General features: G+C 37.6%; 1 protein-coding gene across 3 annotated transcripts in view; it reads left to right on the forward strand.

Moving 5' to 3' along the window:
• KPNA4 (karyopherin subunit alpha 4) overlaps positions 1-22,512 on the forward strand; it is an 83,337-nt gene that overhangs the window by 23,557 nt on the left and 37,268 nt on the right. For 2 of the 3 annotated variants that reach the window (XM_023733851.1, XM_004379146.2), the window contains exons 2-5: positions 16,984-17,028; positions 17,926-18,015; positions 18,121-18,150; positions 18,241-18,293. In XM_023733851.1, coding sequence (XP_023589619.1) covers positions 16,987-17,028; positions 17,926-18,015; positions 18,121-18,150; positions 18,241-18,293 — 215 coding nt within the window. In that variant the 5' untranslated portion in view covers positions 16,984-16,986. Of the gene's footprint in view, positions 1-1,822; positions 1,846-16,983; positions 17,029-17,925; positions 18,016-18,120; positions 18,151-18,240; positions 18,294-22,512 lie in introns of those variants that run through there. The other variant, XM_023733852.1, reaches the window with a different exon arrangement.

Genomic DNA, 22,512 nt, shown 5'->3' on the forward strand with positions numbered 1-22,512 from the left:
AGCCGGTGATAGGGAACCCAAGGTTGAGTCAGGATAGTGTTGATGTGTTGTGAGGTTGTTAACCATTGTCATAGGGCAACATGTGTACTAACTGTTAAACGAGAAACTATTTTGTTCTGTAAGCCTTCATCTAAAGTGAGAATAGCAGCACAATTGGAAGAGCGTAGTCGATGTCATTGAACTGTGCGTGTAGAAGTTTTTGAAATGGTGTATCTTTGGCTATGTATATTTTCACCAAAATAAAAAGGTCAAGAAGGGAGAGGGTTGACGTGTTGTGGGGTTGTTGACCAATGTCATGGAACAATATGTGTACTACTGTTTCATGAGAAACTATTTGTTCTGTAAGCCTTCACCTGAAGTACAATTTAAAAAATAAAATAAAAATAAAGCAAATAGGACAAAAGAGTAACATTTATTAGTATGTAGGTATCTGTTATGATTTTCTATACTTTTATATTTTAAACATTTCATAGTTGTTTTTTTTTTTAATTAAGTTTATTCTTGGAGAAATGGCTAATTTCGAAAGTTATATGTTAAAATGTAGTCTGCTCTGTTGGCTGCATTGCTAGAAGGAACACTTGTGGACAGTTTACACAAATTTAGGCAAAGGTATGTTTCTAGAAATGCTATGACATAGTCAAAAGTAGGACTTTGCCTGCAGAGTGGCTTCAGCGAACAAGGGCAGGCTGGCAAGTGGATTTTGTTTTTGTTTGGCAAGATCTCCGTGTTTTGTAAAATATTGAAACATTTGTTTCTATGAAAGTGATTAGCCATATTAAATTACTGTATAAAGTAAGTAAATGTATATTTAGTAATCCAGCGATTAATTCTCAGTTCTCATCTTATTTCACCTATCAACAGCATATGACACAGTTAATCATGCTTCCTTGAAAAATAATTTTTTCACTTGGTTCCAGATTATGACAGATTCTGGGTTGCCTTAATTCTGAAGTCCCCTGGGTTATGCTAACTCATAGAGAATCTCATCTACTCTCCTGGTTATAAATAACGTGTATACACTTTCTAAATTTATATTTCTAGATCCAACATCTCTCTTAAACTCCAGACTCAGCTCACCACTTGGTGTCTTATTTTGATACTGTTATAAGCACCTTAAGCTTAGCATGTCCAAAACGGCTAATATGCCATCTCAGTAAATAGCAGTTGCTTGGGCCAAGAATCTTGAAGTTATCGTTGTCTCCTTTTTTTCACAGTCTTATCCAGTCTATTAGCAAATTTTGGAGGTTTGATTTTTTAAATATATCCAGAATTCAGCCACATCCCACGATGCCCACTGCCGCCACTCTGGTCCAAGCCATTGTTCTCTCTTGCCTGGATTACTGCAGTTACAGCATATTCCCAACACAGCAGCTGAAATTATTCTGTTTTAAGTCAGACTGTCCAAACCCATGAGTGGCTTCCCATCTCACTTAGAGTAAATGCCAAAATGGCCCATCCATTTCCTGCCGGCTCTCCTCTTCATTCATTGCCTATCAGTCACCCTGGCCTCCTTGCTTTTCCTTTTCTATCATCCCTAGGCCTTTTTTACTTATTAATCCTTTTACCTTGAATATGTTTTACCAAATACCCACATGGCTGTGCTTACTCACTTACCTTCTTAAGATCTTTATTTAAAATTATCCCCCTTCCTTGCTTTATATTTTTCTCCCTAATATTTATCACATCTTGCGCACTATACGTTTTAGTTTTATTTATTGTCTCTTTCCCCCCCACTAAAATGTAAGTTCCATGAAGGCAGGAAATTTTCTCATTTTGTTTCCTACTATATTCTTAACAGGAGCCGTGGTGGCACAGTGGTTAAAGCGATCAACTGCTAACCAAAAGGTCAGTGGTTCAAAACCACCAGTGACTCTGCTGGAGAAGGAATTGGCAGTCTGCTTCTGTAGAGATTTATAGCCTTGGAAACCCTATAGGGTCGCTGTGAGTTGGAATCGACTCACTGGAAGTGGGTTTTGGGGGTTATGTCCTTAACACTAAGAACTATGTAGCACATAGTTCAGTACGCATTTGTTGGATGAATGAATAGCTTTCCATGTAGATGTACACATCTGTTTAGTTTTGTGTGCATAACTAAAGAATTATGCTGTCAAAATAGTTAAGCTTTTAAAATAGAAAAGTAAGTAATTTGGCTTTTAATGAAGGTTTTCTGTTTTTTTATTGCCAAGTTTGAAGTCATTGAACATAAAGTTGACAAGTAAAAATTAAATAATATTAAAAAAAGTTGAGGGAAAAGAGAAGGAGAAATATCTGAAGGTAGACAAAAATATGGAACAAAAGCAGACTAAGATGAAAAAGTAGTGTAGTATAGTATGAAGAACGCTGAATTGGGGCCAGGCTGTCTGAGCCTTGGTATTTTGAGGAAGTCAGTTATAAAATTCTGTAATGCTATTTGTTTAATTTTTTTCCCGTAGGAAAACCATGAATTTGAATATTTTTTAATCATATAGCGTAGAAGGAAAGCATTCCTTAATTTTATTTTAACCTGATGTTGTTTGGTAAATGGAAAAAAATAATTGTTTTTCTTATCTGAGAACACACCATATCAGCAGAGAAATCATATTTATTGCATTCATACTAATATATTAAGTTTCAATGCTTATAGTTCGAATCTAGGTCATTTTAAAGTATGGTTTCTATAGACTAGAATTATTTCTTTAAAACTGCTCCAGTAGCTTGTCAAAGTTAACTTTCTGGCATCCTGCGCTAAATTTCCCCTACATGTCTGTTTGTCATACTGTGGGGCTTGCGTGTTGCTGTGACACTGGAAGCTATGCCACTGGTATTCAAATACCAGCAGGGTCACCCATGGAGGACAGGTTTCAGCTGAGCTTGCAGACTTAAGACAGACTAGGACGAAGGACTTGGCAGTCTACTTCTGAAGTAAATTAGCCAGTGAACACCTTATGAAGAGCAGTGGAACATTGTCTGGTATAGTCCCGGAAGATGAACACCTCAGGTTGGAAGGCACTCAGAAAGATGACTGGGGAAGAGCTGCTTCCTCAAAGTAGAGTCGTCTGTAATGTGGATGGAGTCAAGCTTTCGGGACCTTCATTTGCTGATGTGGTACTAAAAATGAGAAGAAACAGTTGCAAGCATCCGTTAATAATCGGAATGCGGAATGTACGAAGTATGAATCTAGGAAAATTGGAAATCGTCAGAAATGAAATGGAACGCATAAACATCGATATCCTAGGCATCAGTGAGCTGAAATAAACTGGTATTGGCCATTTTGACTCGGACAGTCATATGGTCTACTATGCCAGGAATGACAGCTTGAAGAGGAATGGCATTGCATTTATCGCCAAAAAGAATATTTCAAAATCTATCCTGAAGTACAACTGCTGTTAGTGATAGGATAATATCCATATGCCTACAAGGAAGACCAGTTAATATGACTTTTATTCAAATTTACCCACCAACCACTAAGGCCAAAGATGAAGAAATTGAAAATTTTTACCAGCTTCTGCAGTCTGAAATTGATCGAACTTGCAATCAGGATGCATTGATAATTACTGGTGATTGGAATGCAAAACTTGGAAACAAAGAAGAAGGACTGGTAGTTGGAAAATATGGCCTTGGTAACAGAAACAATGCCAGAGATTGCATGATAGAATTTTGCAAGACCAACAACTTCTTCATTGCAGATACCTTTTTCAACAACATAAATGGCAGCTATACATGTGGACCTGCCAGGTGGAATACACAGGAATCAAATTGACTACAGCTGTGGAAAGAGATGGTGGAAAAGCTCAATATTATCAGTCAGAGCAAGGCCAGGGGCTGACTGTGGAGCAGACCATCAATTGCTCATATGCAAGTTCAAGTTGAAACTGAAGAAAGTTAGAACAAGTCCATGAGATCCAAAGTACGACCTTGAGTATATCCCACCTGAATTTAGAGACCATCTTAAGAATAGATTTGACCCAGTGGGAACTAATTACCGCAGACTAGACGAGTTGTGGAATGACATCAAGGACATCATACGTGAAGAAAGCAAGAAGTTATTTAAAAGGCAGGAAAGAAACAAAAGACCAAAATGGATGTCAGAAGAGACTCTGAAACTTGCTCTAGAACGTCTAGTAGCTGAAACGAAAGGCAATGATGAAGTAAAAGAGCTGAACAGAAGATTTCAAAGGGCCGCTTGAGAAGACAAAGTAAAATATTATAATGACATGTGCCAAGACGAGATAGAAAACCAAAGGGGAAGAACATGCTTGGCATTTCTCAAGCTGAAAAAACTGAATAAAAATTTCAAGCCTCAAGTTACAATATTGAAGGAGTCTACAGAAAAGATATTATAATAAATTATATATTAACATTATAAATGACACAGGAAGCATCAAAAGAAGATGGAAGGGGATACACAGTCACTATACCAAAAAGAATTGGTCGACGTTCAGCCATTTCAGGAGGTAGCATATGATCAAGAACCAGTGGTGCTGAAGGAAGAAGTCCAGGCTGCACTGAAGACATTGGTGAAAAACAAGGCTCCAGGAATTGACAGAAAAATAATTGAGTTGTTTCAACAAACAGATGCAGCGCTGGAAGGGCTCTCTAGTCTATGCCAAGAAATTTGGAAGACAGCTACTTGGCCAACCGACTGGAAGAGACCTATAATTTATGCCTATTCGCAAATAAGGTGATCCAGCCAAATGTGGAAACTATCTAACAATATCATTAACATCACACGCAAGTAAAATTTTGCTGAAGATCATTCGAAAGTGGCTGCAGGAGTAGATCGACAGAAACTGCCAGAAATTCAGGCCAGATTCAGAAGAGGACATGGAACCAGGGATATCGTTGCTGATGTCAGATGGATCCTGGTTGAAAGCAGAGAATACCAGAAAGATGTTTACCTGTGTTTTATTGACTATGCAAAAGCATTTGACTATGCGGATCATAACAAATTATGGATTGCATTGCGAAAAATGGGAATTCCAGAACAAATAATTGTGCTCATGAGGAACCTGTACATAGATCAGGAGGCAGTTGTTCGAACAGAACATGGGTATGCTGTATGGTTTAAGGTCAGGAAAAGTGTGTGTCAGAGTTGTATGCTTTCACCATACTTAAATTCAGTCTGTATGCTGAGCAAATAATCAGAGAAGCTGGACTATATGAAGAAGAACGGGGCATCAGGATTGGAGGAAGACTCGTTAACAACTTGTGATATGCAGATGACACAACCTTGCTTGCTGAAAGTGAAGAGGACTTGAAGCACTTACTGATGAAGATCAAAGACCACAGCCTTCAATATGGATTAAACCTCAACATAAAGAAGGCAAAAATCCTTACAACTGGATCAATAAATGACAAAATGATAAACGGAGAAAAGATTGAAGTTGTCAAGGATTTCATTTTACTGGATCCACAATCAACACCCATGGAAGCAGCAATCAAGCAATCAAAAGACACATTGCATTGGACAAATCTGCTGCAAAAGACCTCTTTAAAGTGTTCAAAAGCAAAGATGTCACCTTGAAGACTAAGGTATGACTGACCCAAGCCATGGTGTTTTCAATCGCCATATGCATGTGAGAGCTGGACATTGAATAAGGAAGACTGAGGAAGAATTGATGCCTTTGAATTGTGGTGTTGGGGAAGAATATTGAATATACCATGAACTGTCAAAAGAACGAACACATATGTCTTGGAAGAAGTACAACTGGAATGCTCCTTAGAAGCAAGGATGGCAAGACTATGTCTCACATACTTTGGACGTGTTATCAGGAGGGATCAGTCTCTGGAGAAGGACATCATGCTTGGTAAAGTAGAGGGTCAGCGAAAGAAAGATCTTTGATGAGATGGATTGACACAGTGACTGCAACAATGGGCTCAAGCATAACGATTGTGAGGGTGGTATAGGACCAGGCAGTGTTTCATTCTGTTGTACATAAGGTCTCTATGAGTTGGAAGCGACTTGTTGGCACCTAACAACAACAACCTTAAATTTATTTTCAGACTCCTCTTTACTTACATTTACTCCATTTCCATTAATCTTTTCACTTGTTAAAGAGAGTTAAGAACTTGATTCTGTTTATGAAGAGTTTTGCCCATCACTGATGATGCTAATTAGATCTTTTCTCCAATACTGCTACTACTAGTAAATACTATCTCTTAGGTAATAAATCCACAGTTTGAAAATTACAGCTAAACTTACTACTTAAATGAACTTTTCTAAACCAAGGATTAGAAGTTTTTAACTATAATGGATATCAATTATTGACCCATTTGAGTAAGCATTTAACAATATTGGGGATTTAAAATTTTCCCTTTTAATGTCATAAATGCAAAACTCAACCTGCTGATCGCATGCAGTTTGTCAGCACATATGCTGTCTGGCAGAGGTATAAATAAGCACCATGGTGGCTGCTGGTGGAGAGATTTACAAGCGCAGACGAAAGGAGGGAGAAATAGGAAAACAGACTTTTGTAGTTATGCTATTCTTAACTTTGGATTTACTATATTAATTGGGTTGAGCATCTGTTGTACCTACTAAGTATGTTGGTTGTGATAATCATTTGTGTTTAAAACACTACTAACTCACTTTTCTCTGAAATGCTGTATAGATGGTTTCTTGATTTGGTTTCTTGCCTGCATTTCCATTCCTGGCTTCTGACATTCTTCAAAAGATTCTGCACATGCCATCTTTTATAATTCTCTCTTTGTATATGCTATCTTTTCTACCTAGAATGCCCGTCCTCTAAATGAACTTTGTTTATTTATTTATTTATTTTTTATTGTACTTTAAATGAATGTTTGCAGAACAAACTAGCTTCTCATTAAACAGTACACATCTTGTTGTATGACACTGGTTAACAACTCTATGACATGTCAGTACCCTCCCTTCTCAGTCTTGGGTTCCCTATTACCAGCTTTCCTGTCCCCTCCTGCCTTCTAGTCCTTGCCCCTGGGCTGGTATGCCCCTATAGTCTCGTTTTGTCCTATGGCCCTGTCTAATTTTGAGCTAAAAGGTGAACCTCAGGAGCGACTTCATTACCAAGCTAAAAGGGTGTCCAGGGGCCATACTGTCAGGCTTTCTCCAGTCTTTGTCAGGCCAGTAGGTCTGGTCGTTTTTTGAGTTAGAATTTTGTTCTACATCTAAATGAACTTCTTGAAGATTCAGCTTACATATCACCTTTAGTACTTACCCTGTCTGCTGTCAGAGTACCTTGTATGCACATTATAACATATTACAGTTACTAAATGAGTTAAGTCAAGCAACGTGCTTAGAATGGTGTTTGGCAACTAATGTCTACTAAATACTTGGTCTTAATATTTTACTAAATTATAATTGTATTTCTGTGCCATAAGAGTATTACTTCCTTAAGGCCCTGGATATGCTATGTCTGGTCCATCTTTGTATTTCTAGTGCCTGGCAAATAGCTGATTAATAAACGTTTGAATGATTGACTGAATCATTCCAGCAGGCTCTAAATGGAGTCATATAATAGTAACCCATGTTGGGAGGATGTGTGTGTGATTTTTAAACAACTTTATTGAGATAGAATTTACATATCCTAAAATTTGCCTATAAACTATACAATTCAATGATTTTTAGTAAAATTTCAGAATTGTGCAACTATTGCCACAATCCAGTTTTAAACTTTATCCCATCACCTCAAAGGAGATTTCCTCCTGCCTGTTGAATTTTTAAATTTTTCACTTTCTCTTGATTGTAGTGCTGTTAACTAATTAGTAACCTTCCTAGGGTGTGAATGACAGGCTGGGTGAAATAAAATCAAAGCATTACATTTCTTTGATGATTAACTTTAGAAAGAATTAAAGCTAACTCTAAAGAATTAACTTTAGAAAAATTTAAGAATTTCTTTAAATTTCTTCACTGAAATTAAGTCCTAACTAATCTAAATCCTATTACTTTTTGCTCAGGAATATTTAAAATATCCAAATTTCATATGGTATATAATTTCATCAGCATATTGTAAATTAATACTTTTTGGATTTTTAAAGAAGAACTGTATATTGGTAAAACTCACTTGAAAAATAAAAGGAATTAAGTAGCCACTAATTGGAAAGAAAGTACCAGACCCTACACCCCAGAAGAGCAGAGAAAGTGTTCAGCACCTAGATGGGCACATAGTAAATATTTGGGACCCTAGTAAGTATTTATTAAATACAAATTACATTCCTTTTTGATAGAGATAGCATTCTGTGTTTATGTGACATTAATTCGTTTGAATTTTTTAAAAATTTCTTGTCCGCTTTTACCTGAATTTAGAATTTTGTAACTGTATGCAAATAAAGAAATAAAACATTCTAGGTGATCTGCCCCTCATTTACAGCCTTGGTCCTTTAGATAGCTCTTTGTCCCATAGGAAACCCCAGTGGCCTAGTGGTTAAGAGTTACCTCTGCTAACCAAAAGGTCGGCGGTTCGAATCCACTGGATTCGCTCCTTGGAAACTCTGTGGGGCAGTTCTGATCTGCCCCATAGTGTCGCTGTGAGTTGGAATCGACTTGATGGCAACGGTTTTGGTGTTTTTTTCCCTCCCCCCATAAGCCATTTGGCCAGTTTGGCAGCTTTTTGAAATTCTGAGGCTTACTGCTTACTGTATCAGTGTAAGTAGTGGAAATCCACAACTATTATATTTGTGTGTACGATACATAGCCTGCTGTCTAACATAAGGGCAAACTTAGAAAAAATAGCCTTCTTTTTATACCCCTTTCATGGGACCCAGAGCCCTGGTGGTGTAGCAGTTAAGAGTTCAGCTACTAACCAAGAGGCCGGCAGTTCGAATCCACCGCCTGCTCCTTGGAAACCCTATGGGGCAGTTCTACTCTGTCCTGTAGGGTCGCTATGAGTCGAAATCAACGCGATGCAGTGGGTTTGGTTCATGGGATCCCAGAAAAATAAAAGTCCTTGATTTGAGATGAGGTTGTGACTTTAAAATATCTCAATATCTAATACCACTTTTAAGGTATTTGTTTTTTTGCAGTAGAAAACATGGGTAAATATTGCCAAGCAGAGATACATAGGCTACCTTTCTACCAGTTTATTCAGTCTTCTCTTTATCTTGGAGGTAATGGTTTTTTTCTAAGAGAGGAAAACTCTTTCTTGCTCTGTAATAAAGGGATTATCAAATCTCTTATTGTACAAAGTTTCTGTGGGTAGTAGTAGACTCTTATGTGCAACTACAATGTTAAGTTGGTTTAATAACTCCTTTATTCATAATTTCGTATTATCAGAAATTCTAAATTTAATAATAAGATTTACTGTAATGGAAGAATTCTTTTTGGAGTAAACAAAATATGGAAATTTACAGTAATTACTTTGAATTTATTTAATAGTTTGCTCTGTGGAAAAGTTAATCAAAGCCCATTATACCTTAATCCTGATACTTTGGATGGAGCAGACACTAATCAAAACTTTGCTTAAACTAGAAATACCTCTCTCCCTCAGAATTCCACCTTATTTAATTTATTTAACAGTAGTACATTTTATAGATTTTATTTTCTTTGTGTGAGCATAGTACATGGTTTTTTGTTTCCTAGAGTCATTTATTGGTTTTTTTGTTTTGGCTTTTTGTAATACTGTGCAAAGCCCCAGGCCTTGGTAGTGGTTGTTTTTAGCTACCGTTGAGCTGGGCCCTAGTCATGATGACCTCATCCACAGCGGAATAAAACACTACCTGGTTCTGTGCCATCCCCATGATCAGTTGTGGATCAGACTGTTGTGATCCATAGGGTTTTTATTGGCTGATTTTCGGAAGTAGATCTCCAGGCCTTTCTTTTTAGTCCATCTTAGTCTGGAAGTGCTGCTGAAACCTGTTCAGTATCATAGCAACACACAAGTCTCCACTGACAGGCGGTGGTGGCCGTGCATGAGGTGCATGCCATCTCATGGAAGATAAGAATTCTACCCCTGAAGCACCAATGCCTCAATCTTGGTAATAGTACTTTTGATTTAATGTGAACCGTAGACTCTGAAACTGGCTGAAACTCTGTTTGGCTTTAAGATTTGTAGGAGACAATATGGCTTAGTGATTATGGGCTTTGTATCCAACCGTCTGGGTTCTGACGCTGGCTGTCCCACTTACTAGCCATGTGACCTTGGACAAGTAACGTAATTCTCTAAGCCTCAGTTTCCTCATTTGTAAAAAGAAATAAATATCCTTCTTACCTCATAGCTGTAATGATTAAATGAAATAGTGGATGTTAAAGCTCTTATTGTAATGTTTGACTAATTACTTTTATTCATTTTACAGCCTATTTTATTAGTAATTTTTAAATTGAGTCTTGATATTTTTAAAATCCATATGTGCATCAAAGCTCAGAAGGTCACCCAAGCTTCACTTAAGTAAAGATAAATTGACCTGACAAAAAATTGAGACAAAGATTTACGCATATGTAAGATCAGCTAAGACATTTTGAGAAGGAATGTCTTAGTTTCCTAGTGCTGCCGTAACAAAAAATACCACAAGTGGGTAGCTTTAAAAAACAGTTTTGGTGCCTCAAAACCAAATCAGGGCATTAGCTGTGGGGAGAGTCCTTCCTTGTAGGAAGTCCCTGGTGTTCTGTGCTATTCCTTGGCTTGTAGATGGTTTCTCACATGATCCTCTCACCATGTATCTGTGTCACTTCTCCTCTTTTTATAAGACACCACTCAGAGGAATTAGGTTTAGGACCCATCCTACTGGGGTATGATCTCGTTAACCTTTACAAAAGAAAACTCCAATTTCCAGACAGGGTCATATTACAGGTACAGGAGTTAGGACTTCACCATAACTTTGAAGGAACACAGTTCGATCTATAACACTCTACCCTTTGGCTTCCCCAAATTCATGTCCTTCTCTCTTGCAAAATACATTCACCCCAGCCCAGCATCCCTAAAAGTCTTAATCTAGCATCCACTCTTAAGTCCAAACTCCCATTTTCTGAATCATTTGAATTAGATATGGGCGAGACTCTGAGTACGACCGATCCAAACTTCCTCTCCATCTGTGAACCTGTGAAACCTAGGATGTGAGTTACCTGCTTCCAAACTACAGTAGTGGAACAGGCACAAGGTAGACATTCCCATTCCAAAAGGGAAAAGTTGGAGGGAGAGAAAGGGTCATGGGTACCAAGCCAGTCCAAAACTTAGCAGGACAAGTTCTGTTAGATCTCAAGGCTTGAAAAGAAACCTGTTCTCCAGGCATATCTAGGTATTGGCCCCACTGTCTGGATTCTGGGCACAGACCCCTCAGCTAGCCCCCTTTCTAGGCCCAGTAGGACAGCGAACATACCCACTCAACCCTGGGTGGCCCTGTTCTCCTGTCCTGTGGGAACAGCAGCCATGCCCTCTGGAGCTCAAGGTGGTGGCCGTACCCTTTCAAACCTATGGAGTAGCCACACCTTTTAAATTCAGTCCATAACAAAGAATAACGAAGTAGTACTTGATCTTCCAGCTATGTTATAAGACTACTGTAATTAAAACAGCATGGCACTGGCTCTTGAATAGACAAAAATAAATAGAGTCCAGAAGTAGACCTGTGGCTATAGGAATTTAGTATATAGTAAAGTTGGTATTTCAAATCAGTGGGGAAAGTATGGACTGTTCTATAAATAATGTTGAACAGTTGACTATCCATTTGGAATCCAGATGGACTCCGCCTTACACTGCTCCCAAAAGAAACTTCAGACAAGTTAAAAAACTAAATAAGGAGGAATAATTTTTTAAAGTATTATGAGAGAACAATAGAAGACTACTTTTGTAATCTTGAGGAGGGGCCTTCCTGAGTGAGGTGCAGAACCCAGAAGCTATAAAAGAGAAAGGTTGACAGATTATGCTTTATAGAAATGAAAAACCTTTCTATGGAAAAAGATAACAGTAAAGTCAAATGATAAGGATTGGTATCCAAAATTTAACAAGAATTCCTAGACATCAGAAACAAAAAGATAAATCACAGAAGAATATTTGGCAAAGGTTCTGAGAAGTCATGCATGTATTTTCAAACATCGGCAATAGACACATCTAAAGATGTTCCATCTTACTAGTCAAGGAAATAAATGCAGATAAAAAGTATGAGATGGGCAGAAATTGGTTTGGCAAAACTTCTTCTTAAATGGTAATGTCTAGTGTTTATGAGAACGTGGGGAAATGGATCCCATGGAACATTGTTGGGAGAAATCATTTGGTGTATGGACTTTTCAGAGGACAGTTTGGCAGGCTCTCTTGATTTAAAATGTGCATATTCTTTGAGTTAGCAAATCCACTTAAGGAGTCTGTCCTAAAAAATGCTTGTATGCGTATAAAGATTTGTATGTACACAGTCTTTTTTTTTTTTTTTGTATGGATGAGATTGTTTTTTCGTTTGGTAGATGTTCGTTGCACATTTAGTATGTCAGGCACTGCTGAGGGTACAATGCCTATAACACAACAGGCAAAAATCCCTCTCCTGAGGAAGACGGAAGAATTGATGCCTTTGAATTGTGGTGTTGGGGAAGAATATTGAATATACTGTGGACAGCCAGAAAGACAAACAAATCAATCTTAGAAGAAATACAACTAGACTGCTTCTTAAAGCAAGGATGGTGAGACTTTAGCTTGCTTGCTTGCTTGGACACATCATCAGGAAAGACTAGAAAAGGACATCATGTTTGGTAAAACAGAGGGTCGGTGAAAATGAGGGGAGACACCCTCAGTGGGATGGATTGACAAAATTGCAGCAACAATGGACTCAAACATACCGATGATCATGAAGATGACGCAGTCCCGCACAGTCTTTCTTACTGTTATATAAGGTCTCCGTGAGTTGGAGGCAACACGCCAGCAACGGACAACAACAGTGTGGAATTTGTATTCTCGTAGAGGGAGAAACTATACGCAAAATAAAGCTACATAGTTTATAAGGATGTGATAAGTGATACAGAGAAAAATAAAGGAAGAGAGTAGACAGTACCCAGATGAAGTGTTGCTGGATGGTCAGGAAGGGGAAGCCCCCACCAAGGAGGTGACATTTGAACAATGACTCAAAGGAGATGAGAGACTGAGTCCTGCAGATCCTGGGGGAAGAGCATTTCTATCGAAGGTAGTAGCAGTAACAGTAGTAATAACTAACACATACACTGCTGTGTGCCAAAAACTATTTAAATACTGTACGTACATTAACATGTTTAATCCTTACAGTAACTTCATGAAGTAGGTATTTTTATTATCGCCATTTTTCAGATGAGGAAACGGGAACCCACGGAGCTAATAAGTTGAAGAGCTGAAAGTTGAACCTAAGTAGTTTGGCTCTGGAGTTCATCTTCTTAGCAGTTGCTGTATAGTGTATTAGTTAAGACCTTGAGGTAAGAGAATAACCAGTGTGTTAGAGAAATAGCAAGGTTAGTGTGAGTGCAGCAGAATGAATGACGGAGAGAGTGGTAGGAGCTGAGGCCTGACAGGTGGGAAGATTTGACTGGACCTAAGCCACTGTAAAGACTGGGCTTTTACTCTGAAGTGGGGAGCCATTGCATAGTTTTGAACGGGGGAATGACATGATCTGACCAGCGTTTTTAAAGGACATTCTTTAATGGGTCCATGGACCTTTCTTCTCACAGAGTCCATGGGTAGAATTCAGAAGGGTCTAGGATCTTTAGAGAAAATAATTTTTATTTTCACTAACCTCTAACTGAAATTTAGAACTGCCCCATAGGGTTTCCAAGGCTGTAATCTTTACAGGAGCATATGCCACATCTTTCTCCTGGTGGGTTTGAACCGTCAACCTTTCAGTTAGCAGCCAAACCCTTAACCGCTGAGCCACCAGTGCTCCTTGAAATTTAGTACTTTCTTCATTTAATAATATAGTCAGTAAACCACAGTAGTATTAAAGATACTTGTGACTTTGGCACCACCCATAAAAACCACATTATTGTTGTTGCTGATATCCTGAAATGCCATGTATGCTTACCATTACTTTGAAATTATGGTAGTTATCAAGGAGCCCTGGTGGCACAATAGTTAAGTGCTCAGCTGCTAACTGAAAAGGTTGGCAGTTCAAACCTGCCCAGCAGCTCTGTGAGGGAAAGACCTGGCAGTCTGCTTCCATCAAGATTACAGCCTAGAAAGCCCTATGGGGCAGTTGTACTTTGTCACGGGGGTCACTATGAGTTGAAAATTGACTTGATGGCACACAACAGCTAGATCCCATTTAATGCCATAATAAAGAAGCGCATGCATTACAGTTCATTTTTTTCATATTTACATATTTTGGTTTTATATTTTGATAACTATATATCAGTAAAGGAGCCTTGGTGGTGCAGTGGTTAAGCTCTCAGCTGCCAACTGAAAGTTGTAGGTTCAAACCTACCAGCCACTCTGGGGGAGAAAGACGTGGCAGTCTGCTTTTGTAAAGATTATAGCCTTGAAAACCCTATAGGGCAGTTCTGCTGTGTCCTGTCGGATTGCTGTGAGTCGGAATCCACCTGACAGCAACAGGTGTTAGGTTTTTATATATCAACACAGTTGGTTTTCTTTGTAGTCTCATGTTTTGTTTTTTTTAATTTTGTTTTTATTTTGTTGTTGAGAATATACACGCAAAACATAACACCAATTCAACAGTTTCTACATGTTCAATTCAATGACATTGATGAGTTGTGCAACCATTCTCACCCTCTTTTTGGAGTTGTTCCTCCCCCATCAACATAAACTCACTGCCCCCTAGGGTTCCTGTCTGATCTTTCTAGTTGCTGTTGTCAGTTCGATCCCATACTGGTAGTTCTTAAAAGAGCATAATGCTCAAGGCAGACATTTTTTACTAGTTAAACGAAACTATTTTTTGGTTTTAGGAAGACTCCAGGGGATATTTTTTGGTATAAGGTTTGACGATTATCTCAGGGCAATAGAATCAGGGATTCATCTAGCCACCGTGACTCTAAGAAGTTTGGAGTCCATGAAACTTTGAAATTCTTGTCTGCATTTCCCCCTTTTGATCAGGGTTCTTCTGTTAAATCTTTGATGAAAACGTTTAGGAATGGTAGCCAGGCCCCATCCAGTTCTTCTGGTCTCACAGCAAAGGAGACAGTTGTTCATGGAGGCAGTTAGCCACATTCCACTTCTCCTATTCCTGTCTCTTCTTCCCCTGTTGCTCCAGGTGAATAGAGATCAATTATTTTACATTGGCTGGTCCTTGCAAGCTTTTAAGACTTCAGGCACTATGCAGCGAACTAGGAGGTAGCACAGAAGCGGTGACCATGTTATTAAGCCAGTTAATTGGGGTGTCCCATGAAACCATGACCCTAAACTTCCAAACCAAGGAACCAAATCCCATGAAGTGGAAGTGTTTGGTTGTACATTAGCAGCCTCAGCACCTACACTTTTTTTTTGTTTTTTTGTTTTTTTTTTTTGGTCGTTGTTGTAAATATATCACACAACTTTGGACAGTTCAGCTTTTTACAGGTGTATAGCTTATTGACACCAATTACATTAATCAGCTGTGCAGTCCTACCCCTAATCAATGTAATTTTTCTGTCACCATAAACCAAAACTCAGTACTCCATAGGCAATAACCCCCCCTTTTCCCCTACCTCCCACCCCTAGTAACCTCTAATAAACTTTGATCTCTATACTTTTGCCTTTTCTTGTCTTTTTTAATACCTGATGTCATACAATACTTTCGTTTTGTGATTGACTTTTTTCACTCAGCATATCATAATGTCTTCAAGCTACATCCATATGTATTTCTTTTCTGTATTTAAAAGCACTATTCTGAGATGGTAGCCATAGATGTCACCAGACTGCCAAAGGAGTCTGTGATACACAAAATTAAGACTCTTTGGAGGATTATTCTGGTTGTTGTGATACAAGTGAATTGAGGAGGAAGGTAGAGGGCAGGCGTAGAAGGAGGGTTACACTTTAGGAGGTTTTTGCAGTAATCTAGGTAAGAGATAAGAGTGAGTTGGATCAGAGTAGTGGCAGAGGGGAGGTAGTGATATGTGGATTAGGGTATGTTTCAAGGTGGAGCCATCAGAATTTGCTGATAAATTGAATGTGTAATGTGAGAGCGAAGAGGATTCAAAGCTGGCTCTAAGGTTTTTGGCTTGCACAGTTGAAAGGATGGAGTTGCCATTTGCTGCGATGGAGGTGGAGTAGGTTTGTTAAAGATCAAAAATTCCATTTTGAATCTAAGTTTGAGATATTTATTATACGTCTAATTAATACTTTGTGACTTGCTATTTCCATTTAATGTGTCTTGACATATGCAGTCATTAGAGTGAGGTGAATCTATATGTAGAAAGACCTTGAACATATATTGTTCTGAACATTTGAATGCTTTACAGTGAGCATGTGTCCGTGTGGTGGGTAACTTAAAAAGAGATGCATGTGTGCAAAAATAAGAGAGTAGTTATAGTATATGTTAGAATAGTTACATGGTCATTAGAGAGAATGAAGTAGATCTGTATATGCCACCACGGAAGATCTCTAAGATCTATAAATAAGATAAACAAAAAACAAGGTGAAGAATAGGAAAAAAATGTGTCAGAAGCATAGTAAATTTAATAGTGCTTACTTTTAGGGGAAGAGACTGTGGGTTTTCCCCTGCCTTTTTTTTTTTTTTTTTTTTTTAATAGTTGAATTTACTAACCTTGTTCATGTATTAACTTTGTAATGTCATTGGTTCACCTGAGTGGTGCAGCTATAGCTCTTTTTAGAGAGAGCCTGTAATCACACTTAAAGTTCTTTGTACCTCTGTATTTTTATAGGCCTTATGTTAGAGTTTTTTTAATTACGATATATCTAGTATTATAGAGCTAGTAATAGTTTTGATGAGGTTTTCAATATTTGGGAATGTTGATGTGAAATGAAGATAGAAAATCATCTCTATATAGTATACTCTTTATTATGACTAAAATATTACTTAATATACATATATAACTAGGAGAAAAAATTTGAGAGTATGCATTAAAATATCAATAGTGGTTTTCTTTGGGTGATGGGAATTTGAGGTGATTTCAAAACATTTTTCTTTAATTTCTTGCAGACGATGAGAAGACAACGAAATGAAGTTGTAGTTGAGTTAAGGAAGGTGAGTCTGATTAATATTGGGTTACTCCCAGGAATAGCTCCAACAACATTATAGCATGTACATACACATATCTCCAGAAAGATATCAAATGTATATTATATTTTTATGTAAAATGTTTATCTTGTATGACTAAATTTTTATTTACTGAATATAGTTAAGCTTTTTTTAAAGATCTCAAGTGCTTAGTATTTCTTTTCATTTTGAAAAATGAAAAATTTTGACTAAATTTGTTAAGCTGTTGAAGTTGGCAAGATATAACTTGCCCACTATCCTAAAATAGAGATAACCAACAAGTTTCCAGATGATTTTATTGTCTCTAATTTTTAATGATTTATATGAAGTGTAAATCATAGAGATAATTGTACTAAATCGCTCTGCTATTTATAAGTTACTAGTTATGCATGAAAAGAACTTACTTAAAAATTTTATCAACTTTCTAAGTAGGTTATATGTGAGAATATATTTGTATAATTTGCCCCAACCATTTTAAGTAAAATTCAAGTGGCTCTCGGTTTTTGTTCTAATTTTGAACTGCCCAACGTTTGCTTTGACTCTGCTTTTAGGTGATAAAGAGGAGCGCCCAGATGATGTACACAACGGTTTAGTCCTTCTAAATGAATGTGTGTGTTTGGTTCTGGTTTAAACTGTACGCTATCTTTTTTAATTTAGAAAAATTCTTTTTTTAATAGATCACGGTTCATGAAAAATGCAGTATTTGGGGTTTGGGGTTCATAGTAATGTGGCGTGTTTAATTCACAGTTTGGTTTAATTATCTGCTTTTGAGTTTTACTTTTAAAAAGCGCTTAATATTTCAGTGTGTAGGCACAATATTGCCTAACCTTTGTAAAAAAGTGTTCAGGTAATTTTTTAATTGAAGTTCCTTTTTTATTTTTTAAGAATAAAAGAGATGAACATCTCTTAAAGAGAAGGAATGTACCACATGAAGATATCTGTGAAGACTCTGATATAGATGGTGATTATAGAGTGGTATGTTGTTGTTATTCTGATGATATAAAATTACCAGTGAAATATTTTACAGAAATACAGAATTTCAAGCTTTTAACTACATTTTCTCTGTAACTTTTTTCCCAGCAAAATACCTCTCTAGAAGCTATTGTTCAAGTAAGTTTTTTTTCCTCTCTCTTCGTTTATATTTTTGAACTTAACTGATTATTTATCTACATCATAAATTGTTTCTTTTTTTTTTAATAGAATGCTTCAAGTGATAACCAAGGAATTCAACTAAGTGCAGTTCAAGCTGCTAGGTAAGTTAAGTTTTGAGGATATAGTTTAACTTTTACTTACACAGGAGTTCCGTTTTGGGCTTTTGTTATAGAGTAAAGCCTGACAATCAAATTAAATTTTGATGACAAACAATAGAAAACAATCATGCACCAAGTTGTTCTCTAATTTAAGTATTAAAATTGGTGGCAATTTTTTAAACTCATAAATACAATGAAGCTATAGTGTCCATAAAAGATGCTAGGGAAAAATTGATTTGACAGGTTAATGACATAAATGAATTGAAAAGCATTATAAAATCTTACCTTTACTAATTAATAGGTTTAATCTTATAAAAAGTCAGGCTCTTCAAATCCTGCCCAGGTAGCTAATTTTTCTCATCATCCTCATATTGATCAAGCAATAAATCAAGAGTTAATAAGCTTCTATCAGTGTTATAGGCAAGAAGATTTAGGGCCACAAACACCTCTACTCTCTTTCCAGGTAGGAATACCAAGTTATTTTGCACATTTCTGTTGTGAAACCCATGCTGTCATAGATGGTTTACAGGAAAAGCCAGAAAAACTGATTACTAAGACGTTCATATTAAATAGTTTGAGGAAAACGTGACTATGTCACAGAATATGGTGGTTGCTTTGTATATTTATGAATTTAAGAGTAAATATCTTATGTTGTGATTATCAGTGAGAAAGAGACACTTTAGCAAGAAATTGACTTGTAGAATTTCAGAGTGGAAAGAGATTTCACAGGTTCATCCAGTATCTTATTCAGGGCATAGGATCTCTTATATTTACTTAAGTTTTCCTACTTTTGTATATTCAACCTTAAATAACCTAGAACAGGTAAGGAAGTTATTGAATTACAGTGTTCTCCACTGCAGATAAAAGAACTTCTTTGTTATGTAGGCAGAAAATCGCAGAAGTGGTCACACCTCAAAATGGCACATTAATGCTTATAGGAAAAAAGAATGAGAAGTTGATAAAATGGTCATTATGTTCACCATCGTCAGAGCTGATTATTTGATGGTTTTCGGGCAGCCCTTGACCTAGGTTCTGCAAGAAAATTAAGCCCTAATTGTCCCTAAGGTGGTGGTTGTTGTTAGGTGCCATTGAGTCAATTCCGATTCATAGCGACCCTATGTAGAACAAAACGAAACACTGTCTGGTCCCACGCCATCCTCAAAATTGTTGTTATGCTTATGCCCATTGTTGCAGCCACTGTGTCAGTCCATCTTGTTGAGGGTCTTCCTTTTTGCACTGACCCTCTGCTTTACCAAGCATAATGTCCATCTCCAGGGACTGATCCCCCCTGATAACATGTCCAAAGTATGTGAAACATAGTCTCGCCATCCTTGCTTCTAAGGAGCATTCTGGTTGTACTTCTTACAAGACAGATTTGTTCATTCTTTTGGCAGTCCATGGTATATTCAGTATTCTCCAACACCACAATTTAAAGGCATCAGTTCTTCTTTGGTCTTCCTTATTCATCTTCCAACTTTCACATGCATATGAGGCGATTGAAAACACCATGGCTTGGGTAAGGTACACGTTAGTCTTCAAGGTGACATCTTTGCTTTTCCACACTTTAAAGAGATCTTTTGCAGCAGATTTGCCCAGTGCAGTGCATCTTTTGATTTCTTGACTGCTGCTTCCATGGGTGTTGATCATGGATCCAAGCAAAATGAAATCCTTGACAACTTCAGTCTTTTCTCCATTTATCATGATGTTGCTTATTGGTCCAGTTGTGAGGAATTTTGTTTTATGTTGAGGTGTAATCCATACTGAAGGCTGTGGTCTTTGATCTTCATCAGTCAGTGCTTCAAGGCCTCTTCACTTTCAGCAAGTGAGGTTGTGTCATCTGCATAACACAGGTTGTTAATGAGTCTTCTTCCAATCCTGATGCCCCATTCTTCGTCATATAGTCCAGCTTCTCGGATTATTTGCTCAACATACAGATTGAATAGGTATGGTGGAAGGATATGACCCTGACGCACACCTTTCTTGACCTTAAACTGCGCAGTATCCCCTTGTTCTGTTTGAACAACTGCCGCTTGATCTATGTACAGCTTCCTCATGAGCACAATTAAGTGTTCTGGAATTCCCATTCTTTGCAGTGTTATCGTAATTTGTTATGATCCACACAGTTGAATGCCTTTGCATAGTCAATAAAACACAGGTAAACATCTTTCCGGTATCCTCTGCTTTCAGCCAGGATCCATCTGACATCAGCAATGATATCCCTTGTTCCGTGTCCTCTTCTGAATCCGGCTTGAATTTCTGGCAGTTCCCAGTCGATATACTGCTGCAGCCGCTTTTGAATGATCTTCAGCAAAATTTTCTTTGCGTATGATATTAATGATATTGTTTGATAATTTCCACATTTGGTTGGATCACCTTTCTTGGGAATAGCATAAATAATGGATCTCTTCCAGTCGGTTAGCCAGGTAGCTGTCTTCCAAATGTCTTAGCATAGATGAGTGAGCACTTCCAGTGCTGCATCTGTTTGTTGGAACATCTCAGTTGGTATTCTGTCAGTTCCTGGAGCCTTGGTTTTCGCCTTTGTCTTCAGTGCAGCTTGGACTTCTTTCTTCAGGACCATCGGTTCCTTATCACATGCTACCTCCTGAAATGGTTGAACGTCGACCACTTCTTTTTGGTGCAGTGACTCTGTATTCCTTCTATCTTCTTTTGATGCTTCCTGCGTCGTTTAATCTTTTCCCTGTAGAATCCTTCAATATTGCAACTCGAGGCTTGAACTTTTTCTTACAGTTCTTTCAGCTTGAGAAATGCCGAGTGTGTTCTTCTCTTTTGGTTTTCTATCTCCAGCTCTTTGCACATGTCATTATAATACTTTGTCTTCTCAAGCCTCCCTTTGAAATCTTCTGTTCAGCTCTTCAATTTCATCATTTCTTCCTTTTGCTTTAGTTACTCGACATTCAAGAGCGAGTTTCAGAGTGTCTTCTGACATCCATTTTGGTCTTTTCTTTCTAAAGCAGGGATTCTCAAAAGCATGGTCTGGATCCCTGGAAGGCCCTGAGATAATAATAATTCTGAGACCTTATAGTAATTCTGAGACCTTATAGTAATTCTGAGACCTTATAGTAATTCTGAGACCTTATAGTAATTCTGAGACCTTATGTGCCTTTTTCCACTTTGTTGATGTTGACACTGATGTTGCCAAAGCAGCGAAGGGTAAAGCTGCTGGCACCTTAGCACAGATCAAGACAGTCGCACCAAACTGATTTTATTATGTTTTGTAGATTTCATATTTTTCACTATCATGCACTCAGAGGGGAAAAAAAAAGGCCATTTCTTTCAAAAAGAGCTACAAAAAAGCAGTAATTTTTAAAAAATTAAATCTTGACCCTTGATTGCAGTCTTAAATATTATGTGTGACAAAAATGAGAACTGCGTAATGAATTAACTTCTCTCTTTTGCATGTGGAATGGTACTAGCTATGTATCATCCTTGGGAAAATTGAGAAAATTTCACTGATATCATTTTCTGTAAGGCTTAATTCTCTTGTGGAATCTTGGCTGAGAAAGGCTGGGTTAAGACTTTTACAAGTTTTTTTTTTTTTTTTTTGGCTTACTTTGAGCTAAGTACTGTTCAGTGTTTTGTAGAAGATGCTGTGAAAATAGCATGTGTTATAATTCTTGCTCTTTAAGAAGCTTAGAAACTAATTGGGAAGGCAACACTACACAACAATAGCGATACACAACAGCAAGTGTAAGACTGTAATGTACAGATACTCCAGGAGATCAGAGAGGGTATTGTGAAAAATACAGAACTTGAAATGAACATGGAAAGGTATTCAGAGTTTGGAGTAGATAGAAGAGAGGACATCTAAGTGAGATGAATTGGATGTGAAAGGCCTGGAAATGGATTGAAATTGTGCAGTAGACGTAACTGACCTGTTGGTGAGTTGCAGAGAATAAGATTAGTTAGGTAAAATACAGCCAACTCATGGAGCAGTTTAAAAGCTAGGTCAGTGTTTACATTGACAGGGTAGTAAACAAGCAGCCAGCAGTTGGTTTATATAGATGAATGATCTAATTAAGCTTTCTTAAACTTTGCATTTATTTATCTAGTAGTATGGGGAGTTTGAATGGGTGAAGATTTGTGTTAGGCCACATAGAGGACTTACTGGCTGAACCTGCAGTCTGCTCTGTGTGTAAATGGGCACACAGAGGACTTACCGGCTGAACCTGCAGTCTGCTCTGTGTGTAAATGGGCACACAGA

The sequence above is a fragment of the Trichechus manatus genome, unplaced genomic scaffold (genome assembly GCF_000243295.1).
Source record: "Trichechus manatus latirostris isolate Lorelei unplaced genomic scaffold, TriManLat1.0 scaffold00062, whole genome shotgun sequence".
In the NCBI taxonomy this organism is placed as follows: domain Eukaryota; kingdom Metazoa; phylum Chordata; class Mammalia; order Sirenia; family Trichechidae; genus Trichechus; species Trichechus manatus.